General features: G+C 43.2%; 1 protein-coding gene across 1 annotated transcript in view; it reads left to right on the top strand.

Moving 5' to 3' along the window:
- LRIG1 (leucine rich repeats and immunoglobulin like domains 1) overlaps positions 1-20,538 on the top strand; it is a 297,265-nt gene extending 276,727 nt beyond the window's left edge. Inside the window, exons 16-19 of the mRNA XM_029601045.1 lie at positions 5,263-5,310; positions 7,617-7,766; positions 16,231-16,518; positions 17,915-20,538. Coding sequence (XP_029456905.1) covers positions 5,263-5,310; positions 7,617-7,766; positions 16,231-16,518; positions 17,915-18,144 — 716 coding nt within the window. The 3' untranslated portion in view covers positions 18,145-20,538. The remainder of the gene's footprint in view (positions 1-5,262; positions 5,311-7,616; positions 7,767-16,230; positions 16,519-17,914) is intronic.
- The last annotated feature ends 39 nt before the right edge of the window (positions 20,539-20,577 follow it).

Raw genomic sequence — 20,577 nt, 5'->3', positions numbered from 1 at the left:
GAATGCAAAGTGAGGCGAAGGGACGTCAGTGCGCCTTGCCGAGAGGGAGCCCTGATCAACCAATCGTCCAGATAGGGGTAGATGTGGACACTCTGACTCCTGAGGTAGGCCGCTACCACCACCAGGTACTTGGTGAAGGCGTGTGGGGCAGATGCTAGGCCGAAAGGTAACACTCGATATTGGAAGTGTTTTGGGCCTACTAGGAATCGCAGGAATCTGCGATGTGACGGAGTAATTGAAATGTGCATGTAGGCGTCTTAAAGGTCTAGAGAGCAGAGCCAGTCTCCCCTTTGAAGAAGGGGAAGTAGAGAACCCAAGGTCACCATCTTGAACTTTTCTCTTTGTAGGTATTTGTTTAGAGCGCGAAGATCCAATATTGGGCACACCCCGCCTGACTTTTTTGGAATCTGGAAATACCTGGAATAGAACCCTTGCCTCTGTTCTGAGAGGGGCACTGGTTCTATTGCTTGGGACTGGAGGAGGAGGGAGACCTCCTGCTCCAAGAGTGGTGAATGGTTGGATGTTCCCCACGTCAGCCGAGGTGGGGAATCCCAAGGGGCAGAGAGAAAGTTGAGGTGGTAACCTTTAGATACTATTGCAAGTACCCACTGAACTGTGGTGACTGTGTGCCATAGGCTGGAGAAGTGGCACAACCGACCACCAACCGGAATGGCTGGAAGTGGAAGCTGGGTACTTCTCTCTAGAAAAGAGTCAAAAACCTGCTGCTGGACTTGGTTGAGTGGTTGGCTGCGACTTCTGCCCTCTAGGCTGCCTAGGTTGGCCTTTTTGGTAAGGCTTAGAAGGCCGACCCCTAGATACTGGGGATAGTATCTCCTCTGCTGGTAGAATTGTCTCTTAGAATCCCTCTTAAAAGATCTTTTGGATGAAGAGGAGGCATCAGAAGGCAGTAAGGAGAGCTGGCGCAGAGTCTCTTGGTGGTCCTTGAGCTGCGCCACTGCTTCTTGAATCTTTTCACCGAAAAGATTATCCCCCGCACAGGGCAAATCAGCCAATCTGTCTTATACCTCTGGTCTGAAGATTTCAGCCAGGCCCATCTCCTTGCACTGATACCAGCTGCCGACACCCTGGAAGCGGTGTCAAAGATGTCATACGCTGATCGTACTTCATGCTTGCCAGCATCTAAGTCCTTTTGTGCTAGGGCATGAAGTTGGTCCTGGAACTGCAGAGGTAAGGCTTCAGCAAAGTCTTGAATCTTTGTGAACAAGGCCCTAATATATTGGGTCATGTAGAGCTGGTAGGATGCAATGCGAGAGATGAGCATTGATCCATGGAATACCCATCTTCCAAATGCATCCAGGAACTTCTGATCTTTCCCTGGGGGAATGGATGAATGAGGTTTGGCGCGTCTAGCCCTCTTTTGGGCTGACTCTACAACCACCGAGTGATGATCCAACTGAGTTCTTTGGAAGCCAGGGGCTGACTGAACTAAGTAGGTGGCATCTGCTTTTTGGTTAACAGGTGCCACCGAGCCAGGGTGCTCCCAGTTTCTCTTCAAAAGGTCCAAAAAGATGTCATGAATAGGGATGGACATGATTTCCTTTGGAGCATCGAGAAATTGTAGAAGCTCTAGCATCGGTGTCTAGAATCCTCTTCTGTCTGAAGCTGGAATGGGACTGTTTCAGACATCTCTTTTACAAAATTAATAAAGGACAGGTCCTCTAGAGGAGAACGCTTCCTTTCATCAGGAGGGGAGGGCTGTGAAGATCATCAGAATCCTGGGACGAATCGTCGGTCCAAGGATTATAAGGGTCATCACCAGCCTCCAAATGTTCTTCAGAAGGAAGTAACAGGGTCATTCCTGAAGCCCTGGCCTGGACATAGATGGCCCCCGAAGGAGGAATCGAAGGCATCGAGGAAGGCATCAACGGAGTCACTGATGGAATCGGTGACATCGATGGATGTGTCAGTGGCGGCACTCCCAATGGTGGAATGAAGAGCGGTGTTTCTTCATCTTCCTCCGATGACAAGGGAATTGGCAAGGAGTCGGGTCCCTCGGATCCACCAGTGGAAGGGCACTGATTAACTTGTCCATTCTAGCCAATAGCGGTGCAAGCGCCATGGGCATCGGGTCAGTGACCGGAGGAGGAACAGGTACCTATATCGATGGAAGTTGGAAGCCCTGGAGTGCTTTGCCGATGGCCTCTTGGATCATCCGATCCAATTCCTCACGGAAACCTGGGGCATGAATACCCGGTTCCGGAGTGGAAGATAGCACTGGCGTAGCCAGAGGTCCACCGGTGAAGGTGGAATCGCGGATCCCGGCACCTGTCCAGGCGGGGAACGCCTCTGTGTTCCAGAGACAGAAGAGGACGAAGCCTTTTCTGTACAGGGCTTCTTTGTCGGAGGCTCAGACAACGTCGATGTCGAGGGTTTACTGGTATTGATGGCCTGAACTTTACGATGACTGTGTCTGTCTGTTTTTCTCGATGTTCCCCCCCAGTGCTTTTCCAGAGGAGGAACAGAGGGTGTTGACACCCGTGGAGTTGTCTAGGCCGGTCGGCTAGCAGCAGAGTCCCGGTGCTGGCGCGACGTAGACGGCACTAATCTATCGATGGAGTCTGGGTTTTTGGCCAAAAGAGAAGACCCATCTTATCGAGCCGAGCCTTGTGAACTTTTGGTGTCATTTGGGCACATTTGGTGCAAATAAGAACATCGTGGTCAGACCCCCAAACACATCACACAGACCGCGTGAGGGTCAGTGATGGACATTGTTCAAGTGCAGTCGGGGCACGGACGGAAACCCGACACCATGACTTCGACAAAATTTAGTCGTGGTGCAGTCGATGGTGGGTAGGCAGTGAGGGAAAAACTTGACGGGAATCAACCTGAAGCAGGTAAAAAAATTACCGTTCGACCGCGGAGCAAAGAATCGATAAGGGGACCCCTGTGGGTTAAGATTTTTTGAAATTTTTTTAAACAAAGTTCCGTGAGGAAAAATCCTGTCAGGAAGAGCTCCTTAACTCACGTGGCTACTGCTGCGCGGAAAAAAGAAGACTGAAGGGGGACCCCTGCTGGCTGCAGGGTTGGTGCTATGCTGGGCATGCCCAGAAGGTGCCAGTCAAAGTCCTGGAAACTTTGACAAAAGTGTTCCGTGATTGGGCTCCATCTGATGATGACACCCATATGTGAGGACTACCATCCTGCTTGTCCTGTGAGAAAGGAAATTTCAAAATATTTTACACGGGTAAACATATTTTTACCCATCTAAAAACCTTTAATACACTGTACAGTACATAATACTTTTAGGGGATAATATTCAAAGGGGTCATGCTGTGCACAAAAACAAGATGAGCGTAGTCTGACTGCAGCAGACCAGTTTCATAATTCTGTGTAAGTAACTTTGTCAGTTGTAAATAAAAGATGTTTTTTGGACTATTTTATGCTGTTCCTGTCAGATTAAGGTTGACGCAGAGAGGCCAGTGTGCTAAGAGTTGCTGCTTCCTCTGGATGCATGAAGAATGTTTTACTTTTTGACAGTGACATACTGAGTTGAAGTTTATTGCCCTGTATTTGGTTTTCTTCTTGCTAGCAGAACACGGGACCCTTTTCCCCTTAGCTCAGTAATGTGCCATTTACAGACTAGATCAGGGGTAGGCAATGTCAGTCTTGGAGTGCCACAGGATTTCCATAAGGAATATGCATGAGATATTTGCTGTACTGCCCCATTGTGTGCATATATATCTCATGCATATTCATTGTGGATGGCCTAAAACCCAGACCTCTTTGTGGCACTCCAGGACCAGAGCTGCCTGTCCCTGGTCTTAGATAGTCCATGTAAGAAATGTGGACTTCAGCATTTGCACTCTGAGTTAAAGGAAACAAGAACATATTTCTGGTGTATGTATAGTAAGTATCCTGTGGTAAGGTGTACTTTTACCCACATCATGAAAAGGGGTGGTGCTAGGTCAGAAGGTCAACGTACCCACCCTGCGGGTTCAAATCTTTGCCTGTGCTGTATGGCACATAGTTTGTACCTGTTCATTTAAAAATGAGTTTGCACTACCTGAAGGGCCTGCAAGTCTCGCAAGCTGTATCATTCTCCTCCCCCATGTCATAATGTGATACGTAAGGTATATTATATTCACCCGGGCTGTCAGACCCACAAGGGAACACAGCTAGTAGACCATGGGTAGGCAACTCTTTTACTGGAGTGCCACAAACAGGTCTGGTTTTCAGGACATCCACAGTGAATATGCATTTGATATTATTTGCATTCAGTGGAGGTAGTGCATGGAAATACACATCATGTATATTTATTGTGGGTGCCCTGAAAAATAGACCTGTTTGTGGCACTCCAGGGCTGACGTTGCCTATCCCTGATTTATAGATTGTTTTCATACTAACATTTACATTTAGAGCCAAAAGTATTCAGATAGTTCCCATTTCTATGGAGAAAATGCATAGAACAGCTGGCTCTTAACTTTCAGGTAAAGATAAATAAGCAGCTTTTTTTTTTTTTTTTTAAACTGTTCATTGTATTTCCTGTCCTGCCTCAGCTTCTTGGATAGTGGTTGCTGTAATTTATCTTTCAGGATTTATGAATCTATTTGGACTAAATAATTGTTTTTCATTTTTTATTTTATTTAGTTTTTACAACTGTTTCACAATCTTTTAAAAATACCACCCAAAACAGTCTACAGTAATTGTAAAAAGTACAAGTTAAAACAGTTTGTGATCATAATAGACAACAGTCTAATAAACCAGAGTTATCCTTCACAGTGATCAATCATAAACTCACTCAAACTTTCCTTTCACCTCTTAATTTGAACAATGTGCCTCAAATGAATGAGACACACTTCTTTTTCTCCCTGCATGCAAGAGAGCCTCTAGGGCTGCTGGGACTCCTTCTGTGTAGCTGGGGTTGGATGTGCAAGGGCTGTTTGGAGATCTGCACTGCTCATTCCCAAAGATTTGGCTCACTGTCATTTGTACAATCCATACTAATGGTCAGTATTACATATTACTAGTTTGTGCAGTACTGTACTGAAATCTGCAGTTGTAAAATGTTTTGATCATGATGCTGTAAAATCTGCCATTGGTGTTTTTAAAGGCCTGGATCTGCAGTCACCTCCATTTTTCTATTTACAGCAGTGTAACAGCCTGTTTGAACAAACAGGTAGCACAGATCCAAAATAATACAATTTCTTTAATTTGTAATTAAAGATACCGCATGAGTAGCTGAGTGAGCATGCTGCTGGTGACTCAGGTTTCTGTTTGAGTGTCACTTTCCCTGTTTTGCAGATGAGACTATAGTGCCTCCGGATGTGCCCAGTTACCAGTCTTCCCAAGGTAAGCTTTCTGACAAACAGGAAGTGGTTATTAGGGCTGACAGTGCTACTGGCCAACAGCCTCTAGAGAACAATGGTACAAATGAACTTTCTGTTTTAGAAACATGACGACACACTCAGACTAGTGGAACATGAAGTTTTACGGAATAACAAAACTCCTGTGAAGGTCTGCTAATATGGGATTATATTGCAGAATCGGGGGCGATTGCTGTAGGATATGTGATTAGAACTTGCCTTTCACTTAACTTCAAGAACACTGTTTAAATACAGTGATCTGCCCAGAATGTATCTAATTTTCATAAGTGAAGAAATGTAATAAAATTTTTTGACCAAGAACAAAGTAAAGCTTGCAAAAAAGACAGACCATTTTTTTGCAGTAAGAAACCCCAGTGCCTAGTTTAAAATGGAAAGTTATAAAGAACATGTGAACTTAGTATGAAATCCACATGATCTCCCCTGAGGATCATCTAAGAACCAGTGCAAACCTGGCCATTATCACTGCTAGTGAGTTTGTAGTGATGTGGTGACTTGTAACATTTCACCAGAATATTCTGAGGTTAGTAATAGAAACCTCTGTTAGGCAGTGGGAAATTGCAGTAACAGTAGACTTTTTTTACTTCTCTGAGCCGAGTAGTCTGTTTTACTAGCATACATACGGCTCGATACAGTAAGGCCGTGGTAAAAACAGTGCGGCAGTGTCAGGCGCACCCTTCCTCCCCGCACGCACAGTTCTCTTCACTAACTCCCCGATACTCTCCTCTAATCGCATGCAAATGCATGCCGCGGCTGTGAAGCGTTAGGGAAGGGTTATGCCCGCGCAACCCATTTTACTGTATAGGCGCTGTAACAGCGCCTATACAGTAACCTGGGTGTGCTGGTACCTGTCATTTCAAATGACATTTGAAATGACAGGCACCAGGAAGTGTAAAAAGTGTAAAAAACCTGTGTGTTATATAAAAAAAATAAAACAATTTTAAATACCTGTCGGAGGGCCGTGGGTCCAGGCGGCCGGTGGGCGGCGGGCAGCCATCAGCGGCATCCGGTAGTCCCTTCTCCCTTCCTCCCTCCCTCCCCTGCCTGGATGAGCGCCAAAATCGCACGGGCTGGTCGGCAGCGGGGGGGGCGGCAGCAGGATCCGGGAGCGGCGGGTAGGCAGCAGCGGGGTCCGGGGGGGCAGCGGAGTCCGGGGGGGCAGCGGCAGCAGGATCCAGGGGTGGCAGCGAGATCCGGGGAACGAGTAGCGGCAGCGTGATCGGGCAGGCAGGTAGGTGGCAAAATAAAGATGGCCGCCTGCACGGGAAAATCATGCAATTGGCCGCTGAAGACGTGACGTCACACCCCGTGACGCCAAACGTCGTGACGTCACGTCTTCAGCGGCCAATTGCACGATTTTCCCGTGCAGGCGGCCATCTTTATTTTGCCACCTACCTGCCTGCCCGATCGAACACGCTGCCGCTACTCGCTCCCCGGATCTCGCTGCCGCCCCTGGATCCTGCTGCCGCTGCCCCACCGGACCCCGCTGCTGCCTACCCGCCGCTCCCGGATCCTGCTACCGGCGCCGCCCCCCCCCCCGCTGCCGACCCGCCCGTGCGATTTTGGCGCTCATCCAGGCAGGGGAGGGAGGGAGGAAGGGAGAAGGGACTACCGGATGCCGCTGATGGCTGCCCGCCGCCCACCTGGACCCACGGCCCTCTGACAGGTATTTAAAATTGTTTTATTTTTTTATATAACACACAGGTTTTTTGTTTTTAACACTTTTTACACTTACCATAGCAGGCCCGAGCCTTGCTACTTTTTCGTTTGTTTTTTTTTTGCTTCGGGAGGAGGGGACCGGACGGGACCAGGGCGGGTAAGCAATGTTTTTACACTACACTACACTACACTAACTCCTCCTAGGGGGAGGCGGTAAACTAGCAGGTTAAGGCCGCGGCAGAACAGCGGGTTACGGAGGAGATAATATCAGCGCCCGTTACAGTATCGCAGGGGAATAGCTAATTCCTTCATTATACAGCTTTTTCGTTCATTTACATGCTGGGTGCGGAAAGGGTTTAGGAAAGGGTTTAGGAAGCGCTAAGGACGCATGAAACTGGAGACTGTATCGCTGGATGGCCTTGCTCGTCTGTATTGTGTGCTCCCAGCACGTTACAGACCGGGAATCTTTAACTCAACGTTACTGTATCGACCTGATAGAGAGTGAGAGAAATCTTTTTGTCCTATGACATTTCTTAGGTAGAGTGGTACTAGCAGTAACTGGTGTTGAAAGCGTAGATGGGTGGAACCTTTATCCTCTTGGCTCTTCTCTCGTAGGCATGTGCCAGACTGATGCCGTTGGGTATCCCAGTGTTGAAACTCGCAGTGCCGCTTATATACAGCCACAGCTCTGTATTGGGTGTGGCACTAATGAGGCATGTAAGGCTGAGGACGCTGCTAATGGGGCACTCGTTTCAGGAAAAACAGGTATTAAACATCTCAGCTGGAAAAACATTTGGCAGAAGAAACCACCGCTCTCATTTTTAGTATGCTCTGGTTGTTGGTTTTAATGATTTTATTTTAGTATGCCCTTCTCCTCCAATATCCCTAACTTAAAAAAAACAAAGGCAGGACAAACCTATTTTAGCTTTCTGTAATCTTCCTTAAAAAAAAAACCAAAACAAAAAAAAAACAGGAAGCTAGAGTTCATTTTAGAACTATGCTCCCTCCCTTATAATAATTCTGTTTGTCATCTTGTTTAACAGCTGGTTTGTTGTCTACTCAGAATCTAGCCCAGACTGGGTTTTCCAGCTGGACTGACCCACCAGAGTCACTTCACCTCACCAGCTTTCTCCCTTCTTTTCAAATTCTGTCTCATAATTCATCTAAGATGGCTAATATTGGCCTGATTTTAAAATGCAATAATATATTTCTTTTCCTAAACCTTCTATGTATGTTCTATGCAATTGTAAAGTGTTTGAGGATGTATCTGGTGTGCCGTGGCTGAAATGCAAGTGTGCTACTGCTGTTGTCTTATTTCCTATTTCCCTCCTGGCCTGCAGGATGACCTCCTGCAGGGGGCAAGGGAGCACAGCTGCTGCTTTCCCCTCTGCAGGCTTTCCACTGCAACAGAAACTGCATGGGGCGCTGTAAGCTTGTGAGACTTGCTGGTCCCATGCAGTTCAGTTTGCAGAGGGAAGCTGGCAAAGGAGGAAAAAGCAACAATCTGTAAGCCTGCTCCTAGACTTTTGCTGTTCAAGGATTGGGGGTGGAATGGGGAAAGAGACAGATGAATGTGCCACAAGGTGTGGGAGGCAAGAGAAGGGAAGGTAGTGATGCCAGGGGTCCGGGGAGAAGGGGGTGGAGGGGGTGGGGAGAAAAGGGGGAAGGTGATGATGACAGTGAATGAGGTTGAGGGAAGGTATTGCCAGGGGTTGGGGGGAGATGGAAGATTGATGATGATGTCAATGGGGTGAAGAGAGAAGGAAGTTGATGATTCCAGGGGGTGAAGATGATGATGATGTGAGGAAGAGGGCAAGTGATGCCAGGGGTGAAGAGAAAGTAAAGAGGTGATTGGCCTGGGGAGTGGAGGGAGAGGGAAGAGAAAGCAATGATACCAGGGGATGGAGAGGGAGGGAAATTGATAATGCCAGGGGGTGAGGGAGAGGGGTGAAGAGGGAAGGAGATGATGGTAGGGGAAGGGGATGATGATGATAATGTGAAGGGGTGGTGGAAGGTGGTGATGATACAGGGGTGGGGGAAGAGGCTGTGGGAGAGGGAAGGTGATGCCAGGGGGTGAAGGAGAAAGAAGGAAAGGGAAGAATGTGATGATGATTCCAGGGGTGAGGAAGTGAAGGTGGTGTTGATGCTAGGGAATGTGGGAGGGGGAAGGTGATGATGAGGATGCCAGGGGCGTGGGGGGATAGGGAAGATGGAAGGGAGAAGATGATGCCAAAGGGAAGGGGGTGAGGGAAGAGAGGAGAAAGTGATGATGGGGAGGTGGTTGGTGTGCCACAATGAAGTGACTCCTGTTGAAGGAGTGCCACGAAACAAAAAAAGGTTTGGAACCACTGCTCTGGAGGGTTCGCTGGATCTTTTAATACAGTATTGAACATTCTTTAGTATACTGAGATTTTAGCTTTTATTGGTCAGTATTGGAAATTGGTTCAGAAGATCTGTTATCACAATCAAGCTACATATGTCTAAATAAGAATGAGTAATGAAAACTCAACCCTACAATTTGAGTATTTTTCAACAGCGATGTTTGAAGAAGTACCAGATTTATTTATCTGTGGGTAAACCTTTCTAAACTACAGCATCCAGAAAACTTCATCCAAATTTTGAGCATGGCATATCGGAGAATTTCTTCCTTTCCCCAGCCACATTCTGTACCCAGTAAAGAATATAAGACGAGTGGGGCCCTTTAAATGGCTGTTTTTGCCTCTTGTAAAAAGTTAGTTATTTATGCATTTATTTATTTGATTTATATTCGGCTTTCAGGCACTTCAAAGAAGATTACATTCGCACCGAGGATATCTCCCCAAGGCCTACTGCCCAGGAGGGAAGGGTTAGGTTGGCCATCATAGTTGGTGATTCGATTATTAGGAATGTAGACATCTGGGTGGCTGGTGGGCGTAAGGATCGCCTGGTAACATGCCTACTTGGTGCGAAGGTGGCGGACCTCACGTGTCACCTAGATAGGATTTTAGACAGTGCTGAGGAGGAGCTAGCTGTCGTGGTACATGTGGGCACCAAAGACATAGGAAAATGTGGGAGGGAGGTTCTGGAAGCCAAATTTAGGCTCTTAGGTAGAAAGCTTAAATCCAGAACCTCCAGGGTGGCATTCTTTGAAATGCTCCCTGTTCCACGCGCAGGTCCCCAGAGGCAGGCAGAGCTCTGGAGTCTCAATGCATGGATGAGACTATGGTGCAAAGAAGAGGGATTCAGTTTTGTTAGGAACTGGGGAACCTTTTGGGGAAGGGGGAGTCTCTTTGAAGGGATGGGCTCCACCTTAACCAGCGAGGAACCAGACTGCTGGCGCTAACCTTTAAAAAGGAGATAGAGCAGCTTTTAAACTAGAACAAAGGGGAAAGTCGACAGTCGCTCAGCAGCGCATGGTTCGGAGAGAGGCATCTTCAAAGGATACTAATGATGCATTAGAATTAGGACATCCCGACAGTGAGGTTCTAATAATAAGAAAAGTAGTCCAAGTGCCTGTAACTAAAAACTCAGCTGAACTAAAAAATTCTAACTTATCCCTATCAATTAAAAAGCAGAATGAAAATATAAACAAAAAACAAACTTTGAAATCTTTGTATGCTAATGCCAGAAATCTAAGAAGGGAGAATTATAATGTATAGCAGTGAATGATGACAGACTTAATTGGCATCTCAGAGACATGGTGGAAGGACGACAACCAATGGGACAGTGCTATCCCGGGGTACAAATTATATCGCAATGACAGAGAGGAGCATCTGAGAGGCGGTGTAGTGCTTTAGGTCCGGGAGGCATAGAGTCCAACAGGATAAACATCCTGCATGAGACTAAATGCACAATCGAATCTTTATGGGTAGAAATCCCTTGTGTGTCGGAAGAATATAGTGATAGGAGTATACTACAGTCCACCTAGTGAAGATGGTGAGACTGACAGTGAAATGCTAAGAGAAATTAGGGAAGCTAACCAAATTGGTAGTGTGGTAATAATGGGAGATTTCAGTTACCCCATTATTGACTGGGTAATTGTATCATAGGTACATGCTAGAGATATAAAGTTCCTGGATGGAATAAATGACATTTTTATGCAGCAATTGGTTCAGGAACCGACAAGAGGGAACAATTTTAGATCTAATTCTCAGTGGAGCACAGGCTTTGGTGAGACAGGTAACGGTGGTGGGGCCGCTTGGCAATAGTGATCATAATATGATCAAATTTGTATTAATGACTGGAAGCAAATCCATGACTCTCGTGCTAAACTTTCAAAAGGGAAACTTTGATAAAATGAGAAAAAGTTAGAAAAAAACTGAAAGGAGCAGCTACAAAGGTAAAAAGTGTGCAAGAAGCGTGGTCATTGTTAAAAAAAAATACCATCCTAGAAGCCCAGTCCAGATGTATTCCACACATTAAGAAAGGTGGAAAGAAGGCAAAATGATTACCGGAATGGTTAAAAGGGGAGGTAAAGAAAAGCTATTTTTGCCAAAAGATCTTCATTAAAAATTGGAAGAAGGATCCAACAGAAGAAAATATGATAATGCATAAGCATTGGCAAGTTAAATGTAAGACATTGATAAGACAGGCTGAGAGAATTTGAAAAGAAGTTGGCTATAGAGGCAAAAGCTCACAGTAAAATCTTTTTTAAAGATAGCTGGAGAAAGTCTGTGATGGAGTAAGTTGGACCGTTAGATGATCGAAGGGTTAAAGGGGCACTTAGAGAAGTTAAGGCCATCGCGGAAAGATTAAATTATTTCTTTGCTTCGGTGCTTACTGAAGAGGATGTTGGGGAGGTACCCATACCAGGGAAGGTTTTCATGGGTAATGATTCAGATGGACTGAACCAAATTACAATGAACCTAGAAGATGTAGTAGGCCTGATTTGACAAACTGAAGAGTAGTAAATCACCTGGACCGGATGGTATACACCCCAGTGTTCTGAAGGAACTAAAAAATGAAATTTCAGACCTATTAGTAAAAATTTGTAACCTATCATTAAAATCATCCATTGTACCTGAAGACTGGAGGATAGCTAATGTAACCCCAATATTTAAAAAGGGCTCCAGAAGCAATCTGGAAAACTACAGATCGGTTAGCCTGACTTCGGTGCCAAGAAAAATAGTGGAAAGTGTTCTAAACATCAAAATCACAGAACATATAGAAAGACATGGTTTAATGGAACAAAGTCAACATGGCTTTACCGATGGCAAGTCTGGTCTCACAAATCTGCTTCATTTTTTTGAAGGAGTCACCTCCCAGTTACATCCCCCTGTTTTATTATAACTTTCCGCTCCTTCTGGTTATGGTTAACGTTATAATGCTTCTGTTCCTTGTAAACAGATTTGATTTGATCTGTATCATGAAAGTCGGTATAGAAAAGCTTTAAATAAATAAATAAAAATAAAATAAAGGTGAACCGGAGATGTAGTATACTTGGATTTTCAGAAGGCGTTTGACAAAGTTCCTCATAAGAGGTTTCTAGGAAAATTAAAAAGTCATGGGATAGGTGGTGATGTCCTTTCATGGATTACAAACTGGCTAAAAGACAGGAAACAGAGTAGGATTAAATGGACAGTTTTCTCAGTGGAAGGGAGTGGGCAGTGGAGTGCCTAAGGGTCTGGAAAGATCTGGAAAGAAATATGAGTGAGGTAATCAAATTTGCAGATGATACAAAATTATTCAGAGTAGTTAAATCATAAGCAGATTGTGATAAATTGCAGGAAGACCTTTGTGAGACTGGAAAATTGGACATCCAAATGGCAGATGAAATTTAATGTGGATAAGAGCAAGGTGATGCATTTAGGGAAAAAGAAGCCATGCTATAGTTACACAATGTTAGGTTCCATATTAGGTGCTACCATCCAAGAAAGAGATCTAGGCGTCATAGTGGATAACACATTGAAATTGTTGGTTCAATGTGCTGCGGCAGTCAAAAAAGCAAACAATGGGGGTCATTTATCAAAGTGCTAAAATAGTGTTTTCGCATGCAAAAAATGCTATTAACACATGCAAAAGCACCATAACACATGATGCGATGCAAATAACAAAGAGGGAAGGATTTGTGGGCTCACAGTTTTGCAAATTCCTATCGCACAGCTTTACGCAAATGAAAAAGGTGTAGTTAATTAAAATTCGCATTAAAGCTGTGCGATAGGGCTTTGCAAAACTGTGAGCCCAGCCCACTTGGCCAAAAATCCCTCCCCAATATCCTCCCCTTTTCCTTATTTGTATCACACCATGCGTTATGGTGCTTTTGCATGCGTTAATGGTGTTTTTTGCATGCAAAAACGCCATTATAGCACTATGATAAATGACCCCCAATGTTAGGAATGATTAGAAAGGGAATGGTGAATAAAACGGAAAATGTCATAATGCCTCTATCGCTCCATGGTGAGACCGCACCTTGAATACTGTGTACAATTCTGGTCGCTGCATCTCAAAAAAGATATAGTTGCGATGGAGAAGGTACAGAGAAGGGCAACCAAAATAAGGAGAATGGAACAGCTCCCCTATGAGGAAAGACTAAAGAGGTTAGGACTTTTCAGCTTGGAGAAGAGACGGCTGAGGGGGGATATGATAGAGGTGTTTAAAATCATGAGAGGTCTAGAACAGGTAGATCTGAATCTGTTATTTACTCTTTCAGATAATAGAAAGACTAGAGGACAATCCATGAAGCTAGCATGTGGCACATTTAAAACTAATTGGAGAAAGTTCTTTTTCACTCAGTGCACAATTAAACTCTGGAATTTGTTGCCAGAGGATGTGGTCAGTGCAGTTAGTATAGCTGTGTTTAAAAAAGGATTGGATAAGTTCTTGGAGAAGTCCATTACCTGCTATAAGTTGACTTAGAAAATAGCCACTGCTATTAGGGATGTGCAAACGGAAAGTATTCATTGGATTCGGTATTCGTTGGGACCCAAATATGTTGCATTCTGTCAATGTGGGGGGAGGGGGGGGAACCTGATCCGTCCATTAGTTGAATTTGGGATTCGTTTCCCATTAAAGTTGTAAAAACAAATCTCCCCAGCCCAACCCTTTAAATTTAATTAACTACAACCCCCCACCCTCCTGACCCTCCCCAAGACTTGCCAAAAGTCCCTGGTAGTCCAGCGGGGGTCCTGGAGCGATCTTCTGCACTCGCGCCGTCGGCTGCCGGTATTCAAAATGGTGCCGATAGCTTTTGCCCTTACTATGTCACAGGAGCTACCGGTGCCGTTGGTCAGCCCCTGTCACATGGTAGGAGCACAAGATGGCGCCGGCCGTCCATTGTTCCTACCATGTGCCATGGGCCGACCAATGGCACCGGTAGCTCCTGTGACATAGTAAGGGCAAAGGCTATTGGCGCTATTTTGAATACCGGCAGCCAACGGCGCGAGTGCAGGAGATCGCTCCAGGACCCCCGCTGGACCCCCAGGGACTTTTGGCAAGTCATGGGGGAGGAGGGGGTTGGGTTTAGTTAGTTTTGTTTAAATTCGCTCCTTAAGACAGGGAAAAATTTGGTAATATGTTGCATTCATGGGGGTTCGCCATGCGTTTTGCGGACCCACGAATGCAACAAATAGGGACCTATACATTGCAGAATGCGCATTCGTTCAAAACAAATGCACACCCCTAACTGCTATTACTAGCAACAGTAACATGGAATAGACTTAGTTTTTGGGTACTTGCCAGGTTCTTATGGCCTGGATTGGCCACTGTTGGAGACAGGATGCTGGGCTTGATGGACCCTTGGTCTGACCCAGTATGGCATGTTCTTATGTATTCCCTAACCTCAGAGGGCTTACAATCAAGTTTGTACTTGAGAGAGTTGAGGGGGAAGTAACTTGCCCAAAGTTACAAGGAGCAGCAGCGGGATTTGAATCCTGGTTTGCAACCCACTGTTCTGTCCTCTAGGAAACAAATGTCTATTTCTTGAGTTGTCATATAGTGATCTTTTCTACTTGGGTTGGTTGAGAGCAAAGGTTACCTAATAGAAAATATCAATAAAATCTTTGAGAAATAGATCTTTAGTTACATTACTGTCATCATGATATCTAATATTTCCAGATAGGTCACGTTCCAGTGATTGTTTTAGTGAATTCTGTGATACACATTTTTTAAGAGGATAATTGTCAAAGGAAATTCTGCAGGTAAAATAGTATTTTATGTACATAAATGGCCTTTTACAAAATTGCCTGCCCGATATGTGGGTAAACATATGCATCTGTCATGTTGGTGTGTAAATTTACCCTGGAACTGAGTGAAAGTGTTCCCCTGGGCAGGGTTAACAAGGGGTTTGAATTTCCAAAAATATATTCACAATTTAACAGATGTAGTTGTGGTGGGATAACTTTCAAAGGAAAAGTTCATGGGCACACAGTTTCCCTTTGAAAACTGGTGAAACTTCTGCACCTATTTGTCATCTAATTTATGAGGACTGTTTAAAAAAAAAAAAAAAAAAAAAAAACCCCAAAAAAAACAAATTTCTCCAAAAGGAATATTGGGAAGTGCCCCAGCCTGAAGTTACATCAGTAAATACAGTCAGCTTTGAAGGCTTCTGGAGATAAATCAAAGGAGTGCATGTGTTTAGATGAATTGGTGTCTATGGAAAGCATAGAGGGTGTTCATAGAACATCGTTGTGGACAGTTTCAGCTACTGCTCTGCATGCTCCAGCTATCCTCCATTTCTGGCTGTGACAGATATTTTTCCTGACTCTCCTGAACATTGGCTGGTACCATAGTTGCTATTTGGGGGTTTTTTTCTGTTTGTCCTGCAGAGGACCCAAGGTATCTTGCATGGTCTTTATATACTAGTCACGTAAATAGGGTAACCTTCTTTATCAGTGATTTGTATGTCTAAACTGGGGCATTCTCAATAACACGGCTTGAACTCTCAGACTGGAAAGGTGTGAAACAAATGCTGATGACTTTGCTCCCATGATGTCCCTGATACATTCAAGTAAGCAGATTATGGAATTTTCATGTTTAATTGCTTTTTGTTCATAAGTGAAAGACTCGTAATGATAGGAGGAAGGAATTTCATAATCATTCAACACTAATAAAAATCACAGGAATTAAATATCCATCTATTTTCTTCTTAATTATTTGACTGCAGCTGCTTTAAAACAATATTGGGGAAGTATACAAAAGCCAATTTTCCGATCCACTGAATTTGGTTTAGTGGAATGTAACTGACCTCTTGTCCAAAAGTAATTGCTAACATCTTTTACCTCCTTTGTTTTTCTTTAATCCTTTCTTCAAAAAGAGTATAGCTTGCCAGTCATGGGCACAGCCTGTATGGATGGTCCTGTTGTGGGACGGGAATATCATCTCCAGACATTCAAACCCATGGATCATTTATATCAAAAGACATTAAACAGAGATCACAGCAGAAATGACAGAGTGTGCGCCAACATTTTAAATCTTCAGCCATGCAATGGAGACATCTACAGTAAAGCAGCAGATTCTAGTGGTCCTGTGTACCCCAGTAACCATGATAGAATGATGGACCTGTCCTCCCTGAAGTCACAAGCACTGCAGTCAGATGGAAAAGGTACAGATAGTTAATTCATTTCTACCAGAATCTGACAATGCAGTCTAATTCAATAGGCATTACTTTTTCTTTTTCTTTTTTTGAAGGAAAACTGTGAAACATTTCAATTATTTTTTTAACTTGTTTCTTTATTCAACATAAATGTAAGATTGCAAACATCCTTGTTATTCTGTTAAGCATGTCTATATATACATATAAATGGATATCGCCTTGGGCCAAGAAATATTTACATTTTTGTTTATTTACTGTTATAGTGATATTAGTTTGGTAAGTAAAGAAAAAAGTCAGTTGATACTTGTCATAAATCTACATTGTTGAATTTAATTAAGTACACCCTTTGGGAGTAATTTTGTAACTGCCCACATCTTTTTAGCCAAACTGTTTACGTTGCTTTTCACAGGGAAAGCATTGCGTACTTTCCCCTTTGAAAATTACCCCACACATTTATACCTGAGAAAAATTACTTGTTTGCTTTGGAAATGCAAAAGTGTGTGTAATTCCAGACTCCACCCCACCTCTTCTCACCGAAGTAGATATTAAAACCTATGCCTGGGTGCATATCTGTGCGAATTTGCTAGCACATGGACGTGGCAATTTTATATTGGTGTGCAAATGCCGCCTTGCACGCGTAAGGGGGGAAATTTAGTAGCTACACGCACTGACGCAATACTTTTTCCCATTTCACTTCCAGTTTGCCCCAGTAAAGGAGAGGACTTCTAATCCACTTAGCTAATTTGCCATCCTATTATCCCCGACCCTTAAAACCCATAGCAAAAGTAAAGTTATGTGGTAGGGGACCCCAGCGGGCACATGTGCACTGACTTCACGGTGCAGTCCAGCCCCACCCCTGTCACACCCAGACCAGGCCCTGTCCCTTTTTGTGAAACCTTCTTATGAGCGTAGCAGCAGATACTCGCGTGGTTTTAAAATATGCGCGTTGAGTGCTGGACCGAGTCATGTGCATATCTTCTGGCTTTGGTGCACATAGGGCTTTTAAAATAGATCAGACTGCGTATAAACATGCATTCATATAAGCCCAGTGTGTCCACTTTCACCCTCATATTGGGTGGGCAGTTCAGTAAAAGCCCATTTCTGCAGGCAAAGCGCTGTTTACCTGCAGAATTCGCTTTGAAAAGTACCTGCTCCAAGTCTCTTTGATTATACATTACATGTTTATTCCAGAACATTCTGATCATAAACCCTTAAAAAATTAACATGTTCTTTTCCTCTAAACTAGTTATATTAAATGGAAGCTACACTAGATTCTCTGTACCTTTCATTTCCACTGAAAACTGAGATATCTTCACTACCGCATTGTTTAGCCTCTATCATAGCTCCATCAAAAAGATTTGGTTTATTTTTGAAGCCTTCACGAGAACACTTCTCTTTTCTGTAGGTTCATCGTCACAACCTTTAACCAAGTCTTCAGAGCTTTGCCGAACCCTGCTGTCTTCATCTTCCGAAGGCTCGCTTCAGCAACCAGCTACGTCTCCTGAGATTAAACATACCTTACAGGGTCCGCCGAGAGAGACTCTAGCCAAACAGACTTCCCTTCCCAACGGATACTTACCAGGGTCACATGACTCTTGTAACGAGCTAACGCTGCTGGAAAAATCCAGTGAATGAGAGGATACTGCAATGTGCAAAAACAGGACATTTTATTTTTTTGCACTGAATATATAGGCTACCTCAACCTCAACTCTTGAAATGACAGCCTCCCCCGAAGGACAGGAAAAACCGAGGTATGAAAAAAGAGCTTGTGTGGGAGACAATCCTGATCGAGCGTCCCAGAAATGTACATAGTTTTAAACTTCCATGAGAAGTGTTAGTTGTTCAACAGTTGGCTTGTATTTGAAGCACACAAATGCAAGAGACTATTATATAAAGAAAAAACATGCATTTGATACATTGTACATAAGAGTTTTCATATATATAAATATATAGATATATATCTTTTACCAAGGATATTTTAATCATTAGTGCATGAACAACTGAGTGACATTTTACAGTTCTTGAAATAGTTTTCAATCCCAGGAAAAAATATTCTGGTGCCTTACTCCATGAGTGAAACTCAAAAAGAATTAAGAACTTTCATTAAAAATAAGTCCACTCCTATTAATCTCTAAACTGCTTAATTTTTTTTTTAAAGTCCAAGTTTCCCCTTAAGTCTCTTGCATTTAGAAGTTTAAACTGAAACCATTATTTTGAAAACAAGGTTTTTTTGTGTTTTGTTCTTTTTATAGCCAAGTGATCAAAGTACTGGCAAATTTATTGAAGAGTTTATACTCCATTTCTTTTCAGAAAATTCTACCAGAGCTAAAATTTTAAGGTACCTGTGATAGTTCCAGAAATTACTGCTAAACAGAATTGTTACTTGAGTACTTTACAGCAATGTGAAAAGGAAAAGCTACATCAAATATTGTGATTATAAAGCATACCTCAGTAAAATTGTGGTATGTTGTATTGTTTCACTTGGTTCTCCGAGGGAAACCATGAGTAGTTTACCTGCAACCTCATATCCTAAGAATTTTTTTTTTTTTTTGCTATGGGGTGGACCATGCTCTCAGATGACCTAATGTGCAGCAGCATTTTTCTGCAGACCTGAAATCTCTTCCAGTGTAAATTTCCTTGTCTGGTAGGCCACAGTGGCCAAGCGATTGATTCAGTGGAAGACTGAAGACCTTCATACACACACCCCCTTTGCAGTGTAAAAATGAGTGGTCAGAAGACAATATTTATAATTTTAAATCACCCCTTCATACAAACAAAGAAAAATATGTTGAAGTGAATCCATGTAATTAATGAGAGCGTTTTAGTTACACAAGAGCTGCTTCAAGTGGTGTGTTGGTACCTGTGGATGATTTTTTTCCCCCCATTTATTTGTAATTCTGTTTCTGCTAACACGAGTTTACTAATCTATGGTGATAACGATTATGCTTAGTGACACTGGGGACATTTAGAGTATTTTGTCTCCCTCAAAAAGCAACTGAGAAAAATAAAATGAATCATATACCAGTTATTTTCCAACCTATCCATTAGTATCTGACTAGAAAATGCTTGCACTTTGCAATGGGCAGTTAAATATGTTGTGAGTGCCAACGTTTATTTGAACTTGACAAACAAATGAGAAATTGGAAAAACATGTTTTTCCCTTTATAAAAACAAAATTTGTGCTTCCTCGGAGCTCAAAGTGCAAACACATCAGTAGGACATTGAGAAAAGCGAGTCAGCCTGCACCCTTGGGCAAAGGTGAGAATGCTGCTTCAAATCACAACCTCCATTGCTTTAGTCGTTGTCTAGATGAATAACTGTGATTAGTAAAACATAGAAGAGCGAATGGAGCTCTTGTATGGTCAAATACCTAGGATCGTAGACAACCAATGAGGAAGCAAACTGACTTGCATAAGAAATATCATCCTACCAGCTGCCATTTTTCTACAGTTGGCAGTTCCGTGCAGTGGAGACTGGAATAAGTGAGCCTGATCTGATTATTGAAGACTTGTGTAAACCTAGAAAGCTATTCCAAGCACAATTAAGTTTCTTTTATCTAAGATTGTTTCATCACTCCTTATATTAGTAAACGGTGAGAGAACAAGGGCCTGAGATCACTAAATGAATGAAGAACTTACTGGCATTGTTTACTGAAAATGTTTCATGGTTATTGGTGGAGAACCAAGCACATTTGCCAAGACTTGCCCAAGTGTAGCAGCAGCTCTGTAAAATTTAATATAAGAGTCTAGATTTATTGGTAGGAATGTCATCACCATTGCAGATGTAAGCACATCAACATATGAAAGGTTTATTTTTTGACAGAGTTAATTGTTTAATGTTATTACTTCCACAAAATATGTGAATTTGCTGCTTCTGAGAGGCAATGTGAAAGAGGAAGTATTACTTTTGTGTACAAAATTATTTATTTATAGAACTTTTGGTACAATGTTGTACATTGAAAAACTTGTAAAATATTGAAGTGTTTAACAAATGGTATTGATGTCTTTAATAAAAGTTCATTATAATATTGCCCTTCTCTTTGAGTGAAAGCTTTTCAGGATTCTAGTT

Source organism: Rhinatrema bivittatum, chromosome 4 (genome assembly GCF_901001135.1).
Source record: "Rhinatrema bivittatum chromosome 4, aRhiBiv1.1, whole genome shotgun sequence".
NCBI classification, from domain to species: Eukaryota; Metazoa; Chordata; class Amphibia; order Gymnophiona; family Rhinatrematidae; genus Rhinatrema; species Rhinatrema bivittatum.
This window is presented reverse-complemented; position numbering and strand designations above follow the sequence as displayed.